We start from the raw sequence: 20,196 nt of genomic DNA on the forward strand, positions 1-20,196 counted from the left end.
GTTTGAATTTTAGTGAATTTTTTAAAAATTGCTCAAATTTAATGAATACAAAAATCTATTCAAAACATGAGTGAAAATAGCTACCTCTTCCAAGCATGTTTGATGTGTACACGAAAATTGCAAGTTTACTTAAGTCCATATGAAATTTGAAAGAGAGTGGATATTGACCACACAAGCTTGCTCCAAATTTGTCGACCTTCATTATTAATACAAGGATATTTTAATATTTTCAAGTTGCATGCTACTTTTACAACTTACATAAAAATTGATGTTGTATTCGTATTATTCAAAATTCGGGTTATTTTTATTTTTATAGTTTTCTGGAAGTTCGGATTACTTTTACAAATGGTTTCAGAGTCTGGGCCATAAAGTACGACTAACCTTTACTCCAAAAGAAACATAAAATTCCAACCACCACTTTGTAATAAAGAAGTTTGTCCCCAATAAAAATAAAAAATTGTTTTGGTGTAACGAAATGACCAGAATGACCCATTAACTCTTCTCGAGTTCATTTTATTGCAATTCAGATTACTATTTAAATTTATCTTATAGGCTGCTTAATTCATTTTGAATCTATCTCAATGGAGTGTCATCATATCTTTTATTTAGTGACATTAAAATCAAGAGAGTGGTTTAAAATACAGATAAGTATGAAAAGCCCATATTATTACGCAGAGGCCCAAATAATATAAAGCTCATATTATTTGCAGCTGGTTAATTAAAGCCCATTTGAAATCTCATTTGGGTCCAGGCCGGGCCATCCTCACGTCGTTCTCAAGCCCACGCCATTCACTATTTTATTTGATTTAGATGATAAACTTGTTGTAGTTGGGGTTTGTTATATTGCTAACTATTTAAATTGCTAACTCTGCTAACTCATCAATACAGTATATTAAAAATGTCAACACAGTAACATCAAAATGTCAATACATAATATCAACATATTATATTGAAGTTCAACAAAATTATGTGTTGACATTTTAATGTCATCGTGTTGACATTTTTAATACACTGCGTTGATGAGTTAGCAAGTTAGCAACTTAAGAAAGTTAGCAATTGATCACTCCCCTGTTGTAGTTCATTTACACATTTTGTCAAGAATACTTTTATCTCTATTTATCTCACTCAATCCGTTGCCAACCAAAAGTTGAAGAGTACAAGCCAAGATTTGTAAGAAAAATTTAAAAACAATACACAACATTTCAATTCAAGAAATGTGGCTTTGCCCTTGATATATGAATTAAGAAAGAGGGATAATATAAAGCAATGGTGCCACAACCAAAAAATCAGATCAACACCTACAATAATACATACACAAGATGAAACCAATAGCAAGCAAATCAATAGATTCAGTGTCATGTAAATACAAGTGGTAACATATCATTTCTACTACTAGAAAATACTGACACAAAGAAAGGAGAAATCATGGTAGTAGTATATTTTCTTCTTTATACACAAGTAATGACCAAAACCACAAACCTCTAACACAAAATATGCACAACATCACAAATCTTGATACAACTCAACATGTTTCAAGTCAGTGAGATAAACCTGTGACTGAACAACAGTTCTCCCTACTTTGAAACCAGGCACAACCGTGAACCCGACTCGCGGCCTACTTTTCCCGGGCAGACCACATCTCCCCAAGACATCCTCCATGTACACCATCGAGAACTCAACCCCTCTCTCCACCTGAAAGATCTCGATCACGGGCTTGAACGAATATGCCAGCTTGTGAAGCAGCCATACCGAGCTTGCTGCCCTCACAAACGACTCGTAGAACACGCTCAACGACTTCCAAGAATCCAGCACCTTATCCTTCCTATCTAGGTTGCTGAAGATGGAAGACTCCATTGTTGGATGTATGAGTTCCTCATACTTCCTCCCACAGAAACGCGAAAACTCGCATTTTGGATTCTTGCTCAGCATCTCCATGGGGCTATTGGAAACATGGTCTATCAATTGCCTCAGATAATCAATGGCATCACCATCAGTTGCACCGTTTTCGATTTGTTTAGTGCCATTACCATTGGAGATGATCTCAGAATTGCATAATCCGAAATCAATTTTGTCAAAATTCTGAAACATTCCTAAGCAAACATAAGAGAGAAATGCATACCGGAAATGGCCCTTTTTCGTGTAATTCACATTCATATCTGGATACACAGAATTGGCTGCTTCCTTCAAATCCCACCCTGCTCTTCGCATCAGATCAATCAGCAATTTCACAAAACACCGCATAGATTTGACTGAATCCAGCAGCATTGCCTCGAAAACCCTAATTGTGAGCATAACCTCAAGCCCCAAACCTGCGCCTCCCTCTTTTAAACCCAATTTCCGCATCAATTCGCAATTTGAAGCCCTAATCCTGTCCAATTTCTTCCTCAATTCGATTGCTTCGCCATCCTTAACATCAATCTGCGACTGCTGTGTATTGACTATCGTCTCCAAAACCCTGAGCTTGCTCTGATTCTCCTGCACCTGAAATTCCCAGAACGACGCGGCGGGGAAGACGAAACCATTACTAAACTCCGGCCCCTGTCTCTTCGATTCCCTGTACAAATTCTTCAGCTCGGTCAATTTCTGCAGAATCGAAACGATGGACTTATCAGCTTCCTCGAGGGCGGCCTCGTCGATATCCGGCACGTGCGCCGCTTGAAATTGCAGATACGAAGCTTCAAACGATGAGAGAGTGGCGAAGATAGACGGAATTAGAGCCCGATTCAATCCCGCATCCGAATTACCCGAGTCCGGTTTGATGACGACGACTTTCTGGTGGGGGATGAACTCCTCGGCGGAGTCGAGGAGGAGGGCGACGTCGCAATCGGAGTCGACGGCGGCGTAGTCGTCTTCCTCGGCGAAGAGCTCGTAGGTTTTGGTCTTGAACGCGAGCGCGAATTTCTGGAACATGTCGGAAATCGGCGGCGGCGGCTGCTCCGACGACGGAGCGCCGTCTATTTCCGCCATCTCCCGGAATCTATACATTCAATGAATTTGAAGAATTTTTTAGTGTTCTATTTTGGCGAATTCCCCTAATTTTGTGCTTTGAAATTTAGTGGGATTTGCACTTTTTTTCGATTTTTTTTTAAAACAACTGCAAAATAAAAGTATTGAAATTGGCAAAAAAATCGAATATATTGCCTCCGCAAAATCGGATCATACTTCGTTTACTAAAATTGTACTCATCAAATGTGTTTAGTAGTATACTTATTACGTACTCCCTCCGTCCCATAAAAGTTGAGTCGTATTTCTTTTTAATCCGTTCCAATAAAGTTGAGTCATTTTCTTTTTTAACTAAAGACAAAACATCTAATCACTCTTACTTTATTCCATCAATTACTTTACTCTCTCTTATCTTTCCTACTTTTTTCATCTCTCCTATTTATTTAATATAAATTCTTAATCTCCGTGTTTAAAAGTTTTGTCTCAACTTTTATGGGACGGAGGGAGTAGTAATTATTTTATTTTATTTCGTGGACTTTGGTAGCCGACTACCACCTAACGGTAACAAGGGAAATGATAGAGCTATCCTACTTTGAAGTTTGAGCTAATTTTGTCGCATAAAATAGATGAGACAAAACATTTTATCTTAAAAAATACTAATACTATACTTTAGTCATTTCTAGTCGTAAATAGTCCATGATTCCAACCACTTCTGGATATAAAATAGATTGGTCTAGAATAAACGAATCAAAATGTTGTGTGTTTGCTTTAATTCCTTCTAGAATCTTATATTGACTCATCATATCATGTTGTATTTAATAATTAAAAGTGTAATGAAACAAATGGGGATAGTCCGAGTGAATATGATTTCTGTTGCTCTTTTATGAAAGTGCAGTTAGTTGAGTTTGTTGGTGGTGTGAAGTAAAAGTTGTGTTTACTGGAAACTTTGGAAACTTTGGGGACCAGGGAGTATATACTCTATTCTACATTCATTTACTATATGGAATTGGAGGTGTGGAATTACAAATGGAGCCTTCAATTTTAAATCTAGTGTTTCGTATCAAAAAAATTATTGGATTTAGAATTGAATTATAATTTCAAATCATTTAATTTTACAAATAGAATTTCACATCAAAAGCAGTGCAATTCCAAATATTAATTAAATTACACACACTGCACACATTCTTACATAAACGTTGCAGATATTCACGCGCAATGCACACTGCACACACACACGACACACGGCCACATTCACATGCGTTGCATGTAGTGTGTGTACTGTGAGTGGTATAGTGTGAGTATATAGTGACTTATGTATGTGTGTGAGTGTAGTGTGTTTTTAGTGTGTGTGTGTGTGTTTTTGATGATTGTGCAACGTGTATAGTGTGTGCGTGCATATTTTTTTTAATTCAATTCCATATCAATCATTTCATTTTGCCAAATAAAAAATTTTAATTAAATTCTAATTTATTCCTTCTAATTTAATTCCATATAATTTCAATTTCAATTTCATATACCAAACATACATATTTACAAAGATTTGTAACATTGTATTTAGAAACCGAACATTAAGAACATATAATCTTTATAATAATTATTATTAATGAGACGAAGGGTCTCTTTATATTATTGGGGTGTCCATGTGATATTTATTCTTAAAATACAACGGTATTCACTATTCACTCATAATAAATTACTACTCCATTTATTATTTATTGGGAGTAGTAGTTTGAAATGTACTAGTAAAGTACAAAAACATTAACTTTTCTTTTTATTTATAGTTAAAAAGAGTTGACATAAGTTTTTATCAAATATTTTTGGTGGTTTATATGGGTCACTCCAAAGAAAATTAATCATAATACATTTATGCATTGTGTGCATGTGTGTACATATCTTTATTTTGTGTAATACTAGCACGGAGTATTTGCTTAAGAATGCTGGTATATCTACGGGCCTTATATATGGGCGCAAAGCACAAAGGCCAATTTTTGGGGTTAGTGGGGGTATTCTCTCATTTGTTCATTGAACTTTATGTGACTTGAATTGATGATTCCACAACCCACTAATTTTTAGGGTAAATAATAATAATAATAATAATAATAATAATAATAATAATAATAATAAATAAATAAATAAATAAATGACAACAACTAATTTTGACGACACACAAAATGTGAAATAACGAATTGTCCTGTATGCCTAAAAAATAAGCTAAGTGAAGCTTTGATTTCACGGTTGGAACATAAATACAAAGAAGGTTTGTGTTAAAATAACAATACCTCTTAAAGTGACACCATGACACTATATATATAGCAATATTATAAACGTTACACAACAATATTATAAACGTTACACAACAATATTATAAACGCTACACAGCAATCTATAGATTGTTGTATAGTGTGTCGGATATTGTTGGCCAAGAAAAAAATTGTTGTATAGTGCTTACCATATTGTTGGCCGTCTTTTTTAGATTTTTTTTTATGCCACGTGATAGCTTATTATTCGTTCACGTGTATAAATAATTAGCTAAAAATGGTAGTATAGTGTTATTTTAAAAGGTGTTAGCACTCTAACACTCCCCGTACAAATAATATACATCTGTTTATGTAAACATTTTGCAGCCATATCAATATTAGAGCGGACATCTTAAATTTATAAACTTATCTCTTTATCAAAGAACAGCCATTGCAATATATAATCTATTCATCAAATAATAATCATTCGTTAATAAAAAAATATTGTCATTTGTGGGCATATCATGAAATTTTAACAAGTAAAACTAGAGGAAAAAAATGGTAACAACATTTCAAAAATTAGAAATGAGATTAATTTTGTTGGACAAATCAAAATAAAAAGAGTGAATTACAAAAATAGTCCATGGACTATGCGTTTATCTCGCAATTGAACCCTGGACTTTAAAAATATCCCCAGACAACCTTGGACTAAGCGTTTATTTCAAAATTGGTAATTTTCACGGTTTCGTGACGAAAATACCCTTTTAGGGGGGTTTGGGCAATTTGGTCTTTTTACACTTTAAATCTGATATTATTTCAGTGATGTACTAAATCTGATATTAATTTAAAATTATCATTCTTCTTCCCTTTTGCCATCCTTCAATTTGTTTCTTTATTTCAATATTAGATTTATTTTTATAAAATTAAATTTTAAATTTCAATTTTTAAATTTCAATAATTTTTTATTAATTATTAAAATTACTATTAAATAACAAATTAATAGTTTTAATCAATATTTGATAGTGTCTAATATTTAATCAATAAGGTACGACGACGCCTTAGTTTTAATCAATATTTAATAGTTTTAATCATAAATAGATCATATAACACGATTTATTCTGAGATAAATATGCATCTAATGTAAGACTAATATAATTTTCATTTATTAATTTGAAAACATTCAAAATTAACTAGAAAATTTCATAAAAAAATCTCCTATATCAAATTTTTAGCAGTATCAAATTTTTAGTCAAACTTCATAATTTTTAATCACAAGCAATTATAACAACCGAACGAAGACTAAATAGAATAGCTCTTATTTTTCCATTATGATTAATCAGTACTTCTTCAATTCAACTAAATATTATATTAAATAACAAAAATTAATAGTTTCAATATTTATAGTGTCCATGAATTAATAGTTTTAATTAAAAAAAATTATTGATATTTAAAAATTGAAATTTAAAATTTAATTTTATAAAATTAAATCTAATATTAAAATAAAGAAACAAAGTGAAGGATGACAAAAGGGAAGAAGAATGATAATTTTGAAATAATATCAGATTTAGTACAACACTAAAATAATATCAGATTTAAAGTGTAAAAAGACCAAATTGCCCAAACCCCCAAAACCTCCTAAAAAGGTATTTTTGTCACGGAACAGTGAAAAATGACCAATTTTGAAATAAACGCTTAATCCAAGGTTGTCTAGGAATATTTTTAAAGTCCAGAGTTCAATTGCGAGATAAACGCATAGTCCAAGGATTATTTTTATAGTTCACTCAAATAAAAAATATACTGTACTGTTTATAGACAAAGTAAGTAGTAGTATTATTCTTATAATCAAAAGTGAGTTTAAGATTTATTTAGCCCAAATGAAAAAAGTAAATGATTTTTCATTTTTGAATTTAACATATAAATTTTAAAAATTGAAAAAATAGCATCTCCAAACATATACACTAAACTCAAAGTCATTTTAATATAAATGCCAGATCGAACATGATTTTACTCAAACCATTTATACAATAAACTAAAACTTAAAATAATATTCTTTGTATTATGCTTTTTTTCCTCACTAAATTTGTAAAGATTTTTGGTTTTGGTTTAGAGTAAACCTAAATATATGTATTTTTCCTTCAAAAACCGAAAATAGGATGATTTTAGATTATTATTTAAACTAGTTACTTATCCTATTTTAGATTTTAGTGCACCCTTAGAAATGGGAAAAAGAGTAATACTTATATAATAAATACTCGTACCAATATAATGGTCATATTTAATATTTTGAATTGTTCATTTTATACTGAGTCAAAATTGGCCTTATTGTGAGTAATCTCATTCTATACTGAAAATATTACTACAATAACTTTTTCTTCCTCGCATCTCATACTCCGTCCATTCCATAGTAATGGAGGCGTTTATTTTCGGCACAGAGATTAAAAAAAATTGTGTTAGGTGAGTTAAACAAAGAGAAAATAAAATAAAAAATAAAAAACGGTAGAAAAATGAAGAGAGAAAAAAATAAAATAGAGTAAAGTAGGTGTGACTCATTCTTTACTAAATAATTTATTCTCTAAAGATGGCCTTTTTATGATTAATGGCTCATTCTTTACTAATAATTTATTAAAAAAAAATTATTTCTCACATTACATATTTTGTTAATTTTATAGTACTATCAAAGTTGGCCTTGTTAAGTTGTTATGAGAGCATCTCCAATGGTCGGCTAGCGACCGGCTAGCCGATTCGTCGCGCTGGCCGATCGGCTAGCCGATCCACTGGAGCAGGGTAGCGGCTAACCGGCGAGCCGATCGGCGTGGGCTGGCCGATTGGTGGGCGTTCGCCGATGCGCTGGCCGCCATTGTGGCGGCCCGATCGGCCAGCGCCGAATATTGTTTTCTTTTTTTAAAAAAAAAACCTATATAAACGCGATTTTAGTTTCATTTTCATTTGCACCACTTGTTTTAACGAGTTTTCTCTCTCTCTAACTTTCTGTACAAGAGCATCATCGAGCGATGAGTAACGCGGGTGGTAGCGGTGGTGGGCCAATGACGAAGGCGTACAACATGATCGTCGAAGACGAAGGCGTACAACTGACTAGTTGGGCCAATGACGATGAAGCCGGTCCAAGCCACGGAACGGCCACCCCTAGTGTACGACGTGGGGTACCTCTCGATGAAGCCGGCCGCCTCAAGGAATTTGCCAACATGCGCCAAGTGGATGCTCATATTCAACTCCAAAAGGATATAATTGAAGAGTTGTGGGCACGGAGGATTGCACGGCGATAATTTTTTTTCTTTATTATGTACCTTTTTAAATGTAATTTTTTTTATCTATGTACCTTTTTAAATGCAATTAATGAATTTTTCCGTATATGTCTCGTAAATTTAATTCCGTAATTTAAATCGTAATTTTAATTTCATAAATGTAGTATATTTTGAATTATTTTTTTTGCGGCTGGCCTATGGCTGGCCTAAATCTGATGTGGTAGGTGGATTTTTAGTGCTGCTGACGTGACAGAGAAAGAGTGGCTGGCCTATGGCTGACCTAATAGCATTGGAGATGCTCTGACTGACGACTCATTCTTTTCTAATTTACACATAACTTTTTTCACAGTCAATTGTACTATCAAATTGATGTCAATGACTCAATCATTACATTTATAAATAATTATCTCATATATCTACGAATTATTGTCTTATTTATTTTTATTAAATGGATCTTATATATACCACAAAACTTTTGTTACTACTACATTTTATAGTTCTACTAGTTTGTAATTACTAAATAGAATGATGGACTAGGGAGGGAATGGGGAGTAGTATTATATTTATATATGTAAGATGTGCAAAAATTCGGCTGCAAAATGCAGAAAACCTGATTTAGCAGCAGATATAAGTTATGCCAAAAAGATGATACCAACATTTTTCAGTAGACAAAAAAATGGTCTCTTTTTTCAATCTCTGCTGAATACCCATTTCCAGTGTTGAGTTTTATCCCATCTGTGCAATTCCAATTTTGGTCTACGTTGTCTATAGAGTATAGAGAGATGATCTCTTTCGTTATAAAATCTAGGGCTGCAGATTGGGATGTTGTACTAATAAAAATTTGACCTTTTGGGGTCCAATAAATGGAGGACGAGAGATGTATATAATCATTCAAATTAAAATATTTTCCAAATATGCCATTCAAAATAACACATCTAAATAAGAGGAAGCACCATTATATCAATTTTAATTTCTCTCTCTCTATTTAAATTAATAGAGTAATTTTATACTCCCTCTACGCATTAGTATTATATTTTTCCTTATAAAGTACTCCTATATATTCACATGAGATTACTCACTCAGAGTCTTTGGTGAATACCTCGATAATTAAAAAAAACACTCTTTCCATTCAATAAAAGATCACATTTTTTTTTTGTTTGTCTCATAATAAAATTTTATGTCACATTTTTTTAAAAAAAAGTTTTTTTACTAAATATTATACTCCATCCGTCCACAAAAATCCATCCCGATTTAATCGGGCACGAGTTTTAAAAAATATAGTGAGTTGAAAAGGTTAGTGGATCGTGGGTCCTACTTTTATATATTAGTTTTATAATAAAATGTGAGTAGAAATGAGTTAGTGGAATATGAAATACAGTGAAAAAATGGTAAAAGTGAAATAGGACAAATTTTAGGGGATAGACAGAAATGGAAAAATGAGACAAATTATGATGGACGGAGAGAGTATTTTTTTTTTTCATTTAATATATAAAATATAACTTTCTAAAATCTTGTGTTCTTAAACAAGTGTGACATGGAAAGGAAAAGAGTAGCATACCCGAAAACATTAAATGACCATTGTTTCATTGGTAAGAGTAGCTACAGTTTTGCAGGCGCCGTTCTCTTTTCTTGCACCCTATCGTCACATCTCTCTCTCTCTCAGACAGACTATACACTATGCAGAGATCTTTTTCCCTGATATTCTGATCAAGGGTCCTCCCCCCTATATTAATATCAATTCATTTCTCAAATCCACAGCATTCGATATGGTGGGGTCTCCCTCCACTCCATCCCATCTTCTCTTCCTTTCTTTCTTCTTGTGTTTACACTGTTACTAGTAATTGATGTGTCTTCAACTTTGTGTAGTTGGATGCTGCGCCCCAATGGCTCCTCGCTCTCTTGTCCGAGAAGTTCTTCAATTGCTGCGTAATTCACCACCATGCCAAGAAGAACGAGAAGAACATCTTCTGCTTGGATTGCTCCCTCGGAATTTGCCCTCATTGTCTACCGCTTCATCCCTCCCACCGCCTCTTGCAGGTCTTTTTTTTTTTAAATTCTCTCTTCCATTTCACAAAAATCAAAATCCAATTACTATTGGTTTTGATTTCTGTCAGATAAGAAGGTATGTGTACCATGAAGTTATAAGGATCGCCGACGCCGATAAGCTCATCGATTGCGCTCACATTCAAGTCAGTTCTCCAGATTCAATTCACAATTACTAAATTCTAGGTTTACACATTTTCAAATTGTAAATTCCTTTATTTTTTTCTTCAATAGACATACACCAACAATGGCGCCAAAGTAGTTTTCCTGAAACAGAGGCCGCTGAATCGGCCGCCGCGAGCCTCCGGCAGCATCTGCGTCGGCTGCGACAGAAACCTGCCGGAATCAGCTCTATTCTGCTCCATCTCTTGCAAGGTGCATCATCACATTCAAAACTAATTCCTTTATAGTAATTGATTAACTTAATTACGAATTCAATTGCTAAAATTCACACGAATTTCTCATCAGCTGGATCATATGGTCGAAACCGGTGGCAAACTGTCCATACATTTACCAAACTCTGAGTTTGTGGTTTTGCCTTTGGACGATGGTCAAATGACGCCTGAGTCGGTTCTGTCGATGCGGACCGAGTCTGGTTCCAGCAGCGGCGGCTTGGCGGAGTGTATGCATCTGGACTCCACGGCTACCACGGAGGCCGTAAGAGGGAAACGGAGTGTCCGAACCAGGTTCGGACCGGGTTGTGGACCGGCTTCTGAGTACATAATGAACCGGAGGAAGGGTACGCCTCACCGCTCTCCGCTGCATTGATATCAGTATTGGTTCATGCCTTCATGGGGGTATAATTCCTAACAACTGTCTTGATTATACCAAAATGTCAGAATTTATGTGACACTCTTTCAAATTCATAATGGCATTATAGCGTCTTTTATTTAGCCTGGTTATAGTAATGCCATTCATTTTGATTTAACATGTATCACTACAAAGTAGAAACGATTAATCTTGTGGATCTGTGCTCGTTAAAAATACAGGCTACTTGAATTTTTTTACATGTGTCCGCCGATTTATTCCGTTTTTGAATTTTTTTTTGAAATGTCCTTAATTAATTTGAGATACTCCTTCCGTTCCGATTAAGTATCACACTTTTCCATTTTGAATCATCCCAATTAAGAATCACACTTCATTTTTACCATAAATAATAAGTAAGTTTCACATTCCACTAACTCAATTCAATCACATTTTATTATAAAACTAATATTAAAAAAATGGGTCCCACATTCCACTAACTTTTCCAAACAACTTTTTTTTATATTTCTTAAAACTTGTGCCCGGTCAAAGTGTGATTCTTAATCGGGGACTGAGGGAGTATTTCTTTATTTTTAATAAAAAGTAAAATATCTAATACTCCCGTCGTTCGCGAATAAGAGTCTCGTTTTTTCATTTTAGTCCGTTTGAAAATAGGAGTCTTGATTCACTTTTAATATATAAGTGGGATCCCTATTCCACTAATTTTTTTCTATCGACTTTTCTTAAAACCTGTGCTGCCAAGTGGCAAGAAATGGGACTCCTAATGGTTGATGGAGGGAGTAACTCCTAGTTTACTTTTTATCCCTGTACTATTTTCCTTCCTTTTTTATCTTTTATTTTTATTTTTATTCTTCTATTCTATTTTTTAATATACTCTTTTGAATGGAAGGGGTATTGTAGAATTAAATGGTGAAAATGACGTACACATGGATTATTTAAGTGAGCCTCTTTCGTTGGAGAGGTAAATTAATATAACTATCATATTTATTTATTTTTTAAAAAAATCATTCTTCAATGGGAGAGGTATTCGATAAGGTTTTATACCTTTTTCTATTTTGACGAGGTATCTTTATCTCCCCGTTGATATCATAAGAGGATCTCTAAGGGGAGAGGTAATTGGAGAGGTAAACTAATATAACTACCATATTTACCTTTTCTTCATGAAAAAACATTCTCCAAGGGGAGAGTTATTTGAGAAGGTATTATACTTTTTTTCATTTTGAATAGGTATCTTTACCTTTCCATTGATGGAGAGGTAAAATCATATAACCACCATATTTACTTTTTTTTCATAAAAAATCATTATCTAAGGGAAAAGTTATTTGAGAAGGTATTATACTTTATGTTTTTTTAATACTTTTGTACTATTATTTTATTTTTTTAAAGGGGTAACTGCTTTTAAAGTCACCAACTTTCCATGAATTTCGGTTTTTCCCACGAACTTTAAAAAGTTCGTGTAATGTCATGAACTTTATTATCGGTTGCCATTTACCCATGTCAGGTTTTTCGGTGGTTGCCATTTTCCCATGTCAGGTTTTTCGGTCTGATTCAAACTATTTGTTTCCTATTATGACAATGTCCAAATTCTTTTATCTTACTATCATTATCTTCGTCTTTGAAATAGCTTCGCGTGGGTATCTTGTACGCCTCAATCGGAACTCGGATGAAGAAGTCATGGTCATTATGATAGTACAAGGTCGCACAAAGGTCGGAACCTTCATCAAATGGCCATAACCTCTTCATCCGAGTTCCGATTGAGGCGTACAATGTGCCCACGCGAAGTTATTTCAAAGACGAAGACAGCGATAGTAAGATAAAAGAATTTGAACATTGTCTTAATAGGAAACGAACAGTTTAAATTAGACCCGAAAACCTGACATGGGAAAATGGCAACCGACAATAAAGTTCGTGACATTACACGAACTTTTTAAAGTTCGTGGGAAAAACCGAAATTCATGGAAAGTTGGTGACTTTAAAAGCAGTTACCCCTTTTTTAAATGATATACCTTTTATCCTTGGAGTGGATTGATTTTTAGAAAAGTATATTCCACTTTTTGAGAAGAGTAATGATAAACAACCAAATTTTGTACAACCAAAACAAGATCATATTAGTAATTTTGATGTGTTAATTAAATATTAAAATACTAAATATAGTTGGTTAACAAATTAAAAACACTTTATTAGTTTTTGGCCTCATTTTCAATTTTTTATTTTTATATTTGAATTATTTCTCTATTATTTTTCAAATTTGAATTAAAATATGCATTAATTATATTTTATGATTAAAATTTTTTTTAAAAATTATAAACAAATACCATAATATTATGAACGTTCCCTATACTATATGTATGTCTATACTTTTTAATTAAATGCATAAGTAAATTATATTTTTTCTTAAATAAACCAATTTTTGGTTGCACAAAATTTGGTTGCATAGCTTTATTGTTTTGAGAATGTATAAACATAAGATACCCTTTTCATTTACCTTCTCCCTTTGGAGTTGTTCTAACTACCATATTTGCCTTCTTTTCATGAAAAACTCTTCTCCAAGAGAGAAGGTATTTGAGAAAGTATCACACTTTATATTTTTTTTAAGCATTTTGTACTATTATTTTATGTTTAAAAAATTATTTACCTTTGTATATACCTTTTTTTTAGTATGTTTCTTTTTAAAAGTGTATATTTCACTTTTTGAGGAGGCATATAAAGGATATACCTTTTCTATATATCTTCTCCCCTTGGAGATGGAGCATTTGATTGATGGATAGCCTACTTGCAATGAATATAGTGGTTGATTTTGTTCTTTTTGATAGTTGGATATTTATCATTCAATTGTATTTTGCGTCTCTCGCATTACTTGTCATAATAGGAATTTTATTTATTTGGAATTAGTTTTAAGAATTGGAAAGAAAATTATGCTGTATAAGTTAATTGAATGCAACTTACTTATCATTTTTGTAAAAATGAAATATGATTATGGAGTGTAAAAGTAGGATCCAACTTTTTCCCTACCTTTTATTGTAGCAGTAGTAGTTAATGTATGGTTGGTTTGGTCGGTCATGTTGACCGGATTACAAGTACATAATGAATCGGAGGAAGGGTGTGCCTATGCATTGATATATGTTGGTGCAAGCGTATATCAGATTTTTAACAACCATCGATTAGATAAAACGAAATGTATTTTTAGGAAAAAGTATTCCCAACTAAATCAGATTCATGCACGGTGTTCAAATTCGACTCATCATTGAGATAGGCATTTTAGGATCTGAAAGATGGCCTTTTTAACCTCAAATTAGTAGTGCATAACTAATTCCAAATACTCTTAATTTTGCATTGCTACATGATATCGGGGTATGATTCACAAATATAAACTTCTTTGTTGTCAATAAAGTATAATAGATTAATTAAAGAATCAAATACTAGCAAATACTATGATTATTTTTAATTTTAATAGCTAGATTTTATTTGTATCATGTAATAATGGCTCTTACGTCTTCTACGTAATCTCACCTTCTGTCCCTACAAGATAGTCTTCTTTTTTCTCGCACGTGTAGTAATTTATAAGTTGAAACCAAATCTAAACAAAAATAATCTTGCAATAATGTGCCTATATTATTGTTAAGAGTAGCTAATACTATATAGGAAGTATATACTAGTATTATATTGTTACTCTTCAAAGCATTAAATATCATGAGTATGTTATACAAGAGGAAGATTATTATTAGTCTTCCATTGCTCTAAAAAGGATGAAAAAGAATTACTATTAATTTCTCTATGATGCATGTAAGCAACTGAATTGAGACAAAGCAAAGTATATATGTGTACAAAATTACTTTTTATGGAGTATAGTATACTACATCTGTATACGTCAAAAAAATTAATATGCAAACAAATATCTGTTTTTTTTTTTTTTTGTAATTCAACAAATATCTGTGTTATGCATCTAGGTATTTACATTAATTGTCGTTGGTCCCAAGTCTATAGGATGTTCGTTTGTTTGTTAATTAGTAGAAGGTGGCTCTAGGTATCTTGGGCATGTAATAAATTTATGTAGTGTTACATTATTGCTAGTTGATAGAGTTGATAATTAATGAATTAGATACGGAGTATATCGGAATGACAACATTGAACATGTTTCTCTAAGCTTATAGCAGTATAAATTAAACAATCTATAGGCTTAATTACTTATATAAAATTTAGAGTGAACTACAAAAATGGTTCCTAGACTAGGGGGTTGTCTCATAAATGGTCCCTGGACTTTAAAAATATCACCAGCAGTCCCTGGGCTAAGGGTTAATATAAAAAACGGTCATTTTCCACTTTTTCGAGATGAAAATGCCCTTTTGAGGAGTTTTGGGGTTGAGCAATTTGATCTTTTTACATTTTAAATATGATATTATTTTAAAATTATCATTCTTCTTCCCTTTTGTCATTTTCACTTTGTTTCTTTATTTCAATATTAAATTTTACAAAATTAAATTTTAAATTTAAGTTTTTAAATATCAATAAATTTTTTAAATTATAAAAATTATTAAATAACAAAAATTAATAGCATAATCAATATTTGATAGTGTCTAATATTTAATCAATAAGATATGACAATGCCTTAGTTTTAATCAATATTTAATAGCTTTAATCATAAATAGACCATATAACACGATTTATTCTGAAATAAATATGCATCTAATGTAAGACTAATATAATTTTCATATATTAATTTGAAAACAATCAAAATTACTAGAAAGTTTCAACAAAAATACTCCTATATAAAATTTTTAGTCAACTTCATAATATTCTATCACAAGCAATTATAACAACCGAACGGAGGCTAAATAGAATAACTCTTATTTTTCCATCATGATTAATATTATTTTTTTGTACTTTTTCAATTCAGCTGAATATTATATTAAATAACAAAAATTAATAGTTTTAATCAATATTTATAGTGTCCATGAATTAATAGTTTTAATTAAAAAATTTTATTGATATTTAAAAATCAAAATTTAAAATTTAATTTTATAAATTAAATCTAATATTGAAATAAATAAACAAAGTAAAGGATGATAAAAGGGAAGAATAATGATAATTTTGAAATAATATCAGATTTAATACATAACTGAAATAATAGCAGATTTAAAATGTTAGAAGTGTAAAAGACCAAACTGCCCAAACTCCTCAAAAGGGTATTTTCGTCTCAAAACAGTGCAAAATGACCGTTTTTGATATTAATCCTTAGTACATGGACTGCTGGTGATATTTTTAAAGTCCAGGGACTATTTTTGTAGATCACTCTGAGATTTAACCGTGTCTAAATAAAGCTCATTAGAATCCGTCAAAAGTGTTTGTATAATTAAGCTTATAAGCTAAAATAGAAAATATTAATTAGATTGAGAAAATTGAGTATAAACGAAATTAGAAGGTTATATGTTGAAAAACAACAAATTATTACTACTTTTTATGTTTAGTTATTTCTTATATATATAACCATGATGAAAATAAAATAAATTATATAAATTGTTTTTTAGGAGATTATAAGTTATTAAGATCTATTTTTATAATTAATAAAACTATAGCTTATAACTTCACGCGAAAATCATCTTAATCACGGTGAGTAGCGACTAGTTAAATTGAGGTGTACGTGACTTGGCTTCGATTATTGCAAAATTATTTGGTAGCCCAATCATTATCAAAATAAATGCTATACAAAATGTCAAAACGTGTAATAAAAAGGTTAAGTTCACATCCCTAAACCCTAAACGAAATTCAATTTAGCGGTTATAACTACTGTTTCATTGCTGTGAAAACCTTCTACAATGATTTTATTCAATCACATGTGACTTAGGTAGATGTCATTAATAGCACGTATTCCCTCCATTATTAAAAAATAGAAAAACTAAATAACACGAATTTTAATGTGTAATTGGTAAAGTAAGAGAGAAAAAGTATAAAAGATAGTGAAAGGAGTGTTAATGGATTGTGAGACTTACATTATAAATGATGTGTATGATTATTATTTATTGAAAACTTTTCATATATACACTTAGTCTAATTTTGGAAGACGATCCAAAATGGTAAATCTAGTCTATTTTTTTTTAGGACTGGGGGAGTATATTTTTCAATATTATATGTCTAAACCAAAAAATACTTTGATACGAGTATTTCCCAAACAGCCGGGCCGAAGCCATCAGCACTACCTCCGGAGCCACAACAGCGGGAGTTTGATACCTCCAAGACCGAAGAGAACCTCGAAGAAGCTGGACAAGTGCGGAGAATATGTCTCCTATTAATTGTTTCATAATTTTGCATGTTTTTGTTTTTGAAGTTTATTATTATTTTTGTGCTGAACTATTTTATTTATTTTATTAATTGGGTCGAGCGGATTATAAGCTCATTTTCAGGTGTTTTTTGTTGATTCTTTCCTAGGCGAATCAAATCCTAGGGTCCATAAATATAAAAGGGAGATAATATTATTTTGGAGAGCAATCAATGAAATAACCTATTCTCTACTCTTTGTTTGTGTTTATTTTCTTCTGCAAAGTATTGTTCTTGGGCGTGTTCGCCGGGGCGAGCCCGCAACTGCCATGGTTTTCTCAGCCAACGCTCTACTCGACACCGGGAAACTGTTAGGGGCTTAGGGCAAGAATTCTCTTAACATACTTTTAGTGTAAAAATATTTTTTAATTATATTTTAATATATTTCAAATTTATACGTGTGCAAGAAACACCCAACATTGTACAAAATCCTACGATGATTCTGTATAATCTACAATTAATTAATACTCGTGGGAAAAGAAACATTAGTTTGAATTAACATTGAAACAATTCGATCAGTTCTACAGACTACAGTAATTAATGTAGCACCCCCAAATAAAATGAATATAGGCAGTAAGTATGTAATTAAATTACTCGTACAACTTATTTGAGTAGTTGGTTAATGGGCAATGAATATGGACATGCATATGCCTGCATTGAATTGAATGATTAATTGGTTAGAACCGGACAAAAAATCAATACTCCCTTTGTCTCGAGAAAAATATAAATATTTAGTTTGGCATAAATTTTAATGCATAATTGAAAAAATAACAGAGCGGTAGAAAGAAAAAGTTTTTAGACCATGTTTGTTTGGCATTGATTGTATGCTGGGAAAGTAATCTAATTCCTAATTGTAAAGTTTTGTGTTGGTTGAAAATGGGGAAAGTAATATGATTTCTAATTATTAAATTCCTATGTTTGATAAAATTATAAGAAAATAAGGAATGGAAACTAATTCCTAAAATAAGGGTAAGTAGATGATTCATTTTCCACTTCTAAACCTAAGTATTTTTTTCCCGTAATTTGAAAAAGCGGTTTCTTCCACTACTCATTAAATATCTCATTTCTTCAACTACTCCATGACTATTTTATTTCCACTATATTTTATTAATTCTAATCATCTACCTACACACTAAGACATGAGTTTGATTATGTAGAATTGAATTTTATTTCTCCTAAATTTTATTAATTCTAATCATTTATATAGCCACAAGTTTGATTATGATGAATATTTTTTATATAAAAAAATCAATTATGCCCAAATCAAACATTTGATGATTATTTTGATTAAGTGTGTTATTTTAGTTTTGTTTGGCTGATTATATAGATTATTTATTATTTATTTTTATAATTTTATTTTAATTGTAATGTAAAATAATAGTTAAGTTGATAAGAGTATTTCATTATATACTTTACATTTTTATTCATTAAATTATTTGAAAATTATAATTTCCAAATCCTCACCTGTTTCCAAATACTGTATTCATATTTTTCATTAATCATGTTCCATATAATCATAAATCTCAAAAATCATAATCCTAGAAATCATAATCCTAGAGATCAAAATTTCAGTAATCATTTTCCTTTACAACTTTACTTTCCTGCCAAATAAACATGATCTTAAAGTATTATTAGTAGACAATGGATCTCACCTCATTAAAAAAAAGAATTTTTAAAATTTAAAAGTTCATATTTTTTTAATAACCGAGGGAGTATATAAATATAAATATATTGCAAATCAATGGTTAATTTGGGGTTGGGTCGGCTTGGGTCGACGAACCCCACTGGGTCCTTGAATGTCGAAAATAAATTAATTTGAATTTGATGTTATTTCCAATCGCGTTTTCCTATAACCAATCTCATTATTTAGGATTAAGTTCATTATGGGTCTTCGTGAGTCATCAAGTGGTTGTGACACATTGCTCTGCTCTAAAGCTTACTTTCTTCATTTTATTTGAATCTACGTGTTTTATTTTCTAAGTCTACTATTTTTCTAAATAAATGTATTAAACTTATTACTAGTATTGTAGGATTAGTTAGTTTCTTTCATAATTGGGTATGTGAACTTAACAAACAAGTTTGAAAATGGCTGACCAACCCATAGTGATAGCATACAATTTTCGAAACCATACCAAATTCGTGGATATATACATTTATATATCATGTACTGACTAGAGTATCTGTATCTCCTAGGGAAAAAGTAAATAGAAAAAAAAGTCTTATAATTATATTTATTTTCTTTTTATGAAAATTTGTTCTGCAAGAAAAAGATATTATATCTTTATAATTTGGAATGCTAGGTGCACTACTTTTTTATTTTACAAAATAATTTAATTTTTTATATACCATTTCCCTTTTTCCCAATGGTATATCAACTTATATTCTTGTTATTGATAATAATCTATCAATAGCCAACGAGAATATTGATGTCAAATTTAAAATGAGCCAGTATTATTTAGATATAAAATATAGTTATGGAATAATACAAAATAATCTTTAATTAAAAAAATGGATATCAAAGAAATGGATTTCAAAGAAATTCATCACCTTCACTAATGCTTGAAAACAAATTAAATATAGGAAAAAGAAAAAAACAGCAATAAAAACAAAAATAAAATAAAAAGGCAATTCCC

General features: G+C 31.4%; 2 protein-coding genes across 2 annotated transcripts; one reads left to right on the forward strand and one right to left on the reverse strand.

Moving 5' to 3' along the window:
* Positions 1-1,320: 1,320 nt before the first annotated feature.
* On the reverse strand, positions 1,321-3,123 carry LOC125218079 (protein GRAVITROPIC IN THE LIGHT 1). The gene has a single exon (XM_048119678.1). The coding sequence runs from the start codon at positions 2,983-2,985 to the stop codon at positions 1,504-1,506; it is 1,482 nt and encodes a 493-aa protein (XP_047975635.1). The 5' UTR covers positions 2,986-3,123; the 3' UTR covers positions 1,321-1,503.
* A 6,992-nt stretch (positions 3,124-10,115) lies between these two features.
* On the forward strand, positions 10,116-11,495 carry LOC125217729 (protein RGF1 INDUCIBLE TRANSCRIPTION FACTOR 1-like). The gene is made up of 5 exons (XM_048119253.1): positions 10,116-10,212; positions 10,310-10,480; positions 10,558-10,632; positions 10,721-10,861; positions 10,955-11,495. The coding sequence occupies exons 1-5, from the start codon at positions 10,210-10,212 to the stop codon at positions 11,252-11,254; spliced, it is 690 nt and encodes a 229-aa protein (XP_047975210.1). The 5' UTR covers positions 10,116-10,209; the 3' UTR covers positions 11,255-11,495.
* Positions 11,496-20,196: the final 8,701 nt, after the last annotated feature.

The sequence above is a fragment of the Salvia hispanica genome, chromosome 4 (genome assembly GCF_023119035.1).
Source record: "Salvia hispanica cultivar TCC Black 2014 chromosome 4, UniMelb_Shisp_WGS_1.0, whole genome shotgun sequence".
Taxonomy (NCBI): domain Eukaryota; kingdom Viridiplantae; phylum Streptophyta; class Magnoliopsida; order Lamiales; family Lamiaceae; genus Salvia; species Salvia hispanica.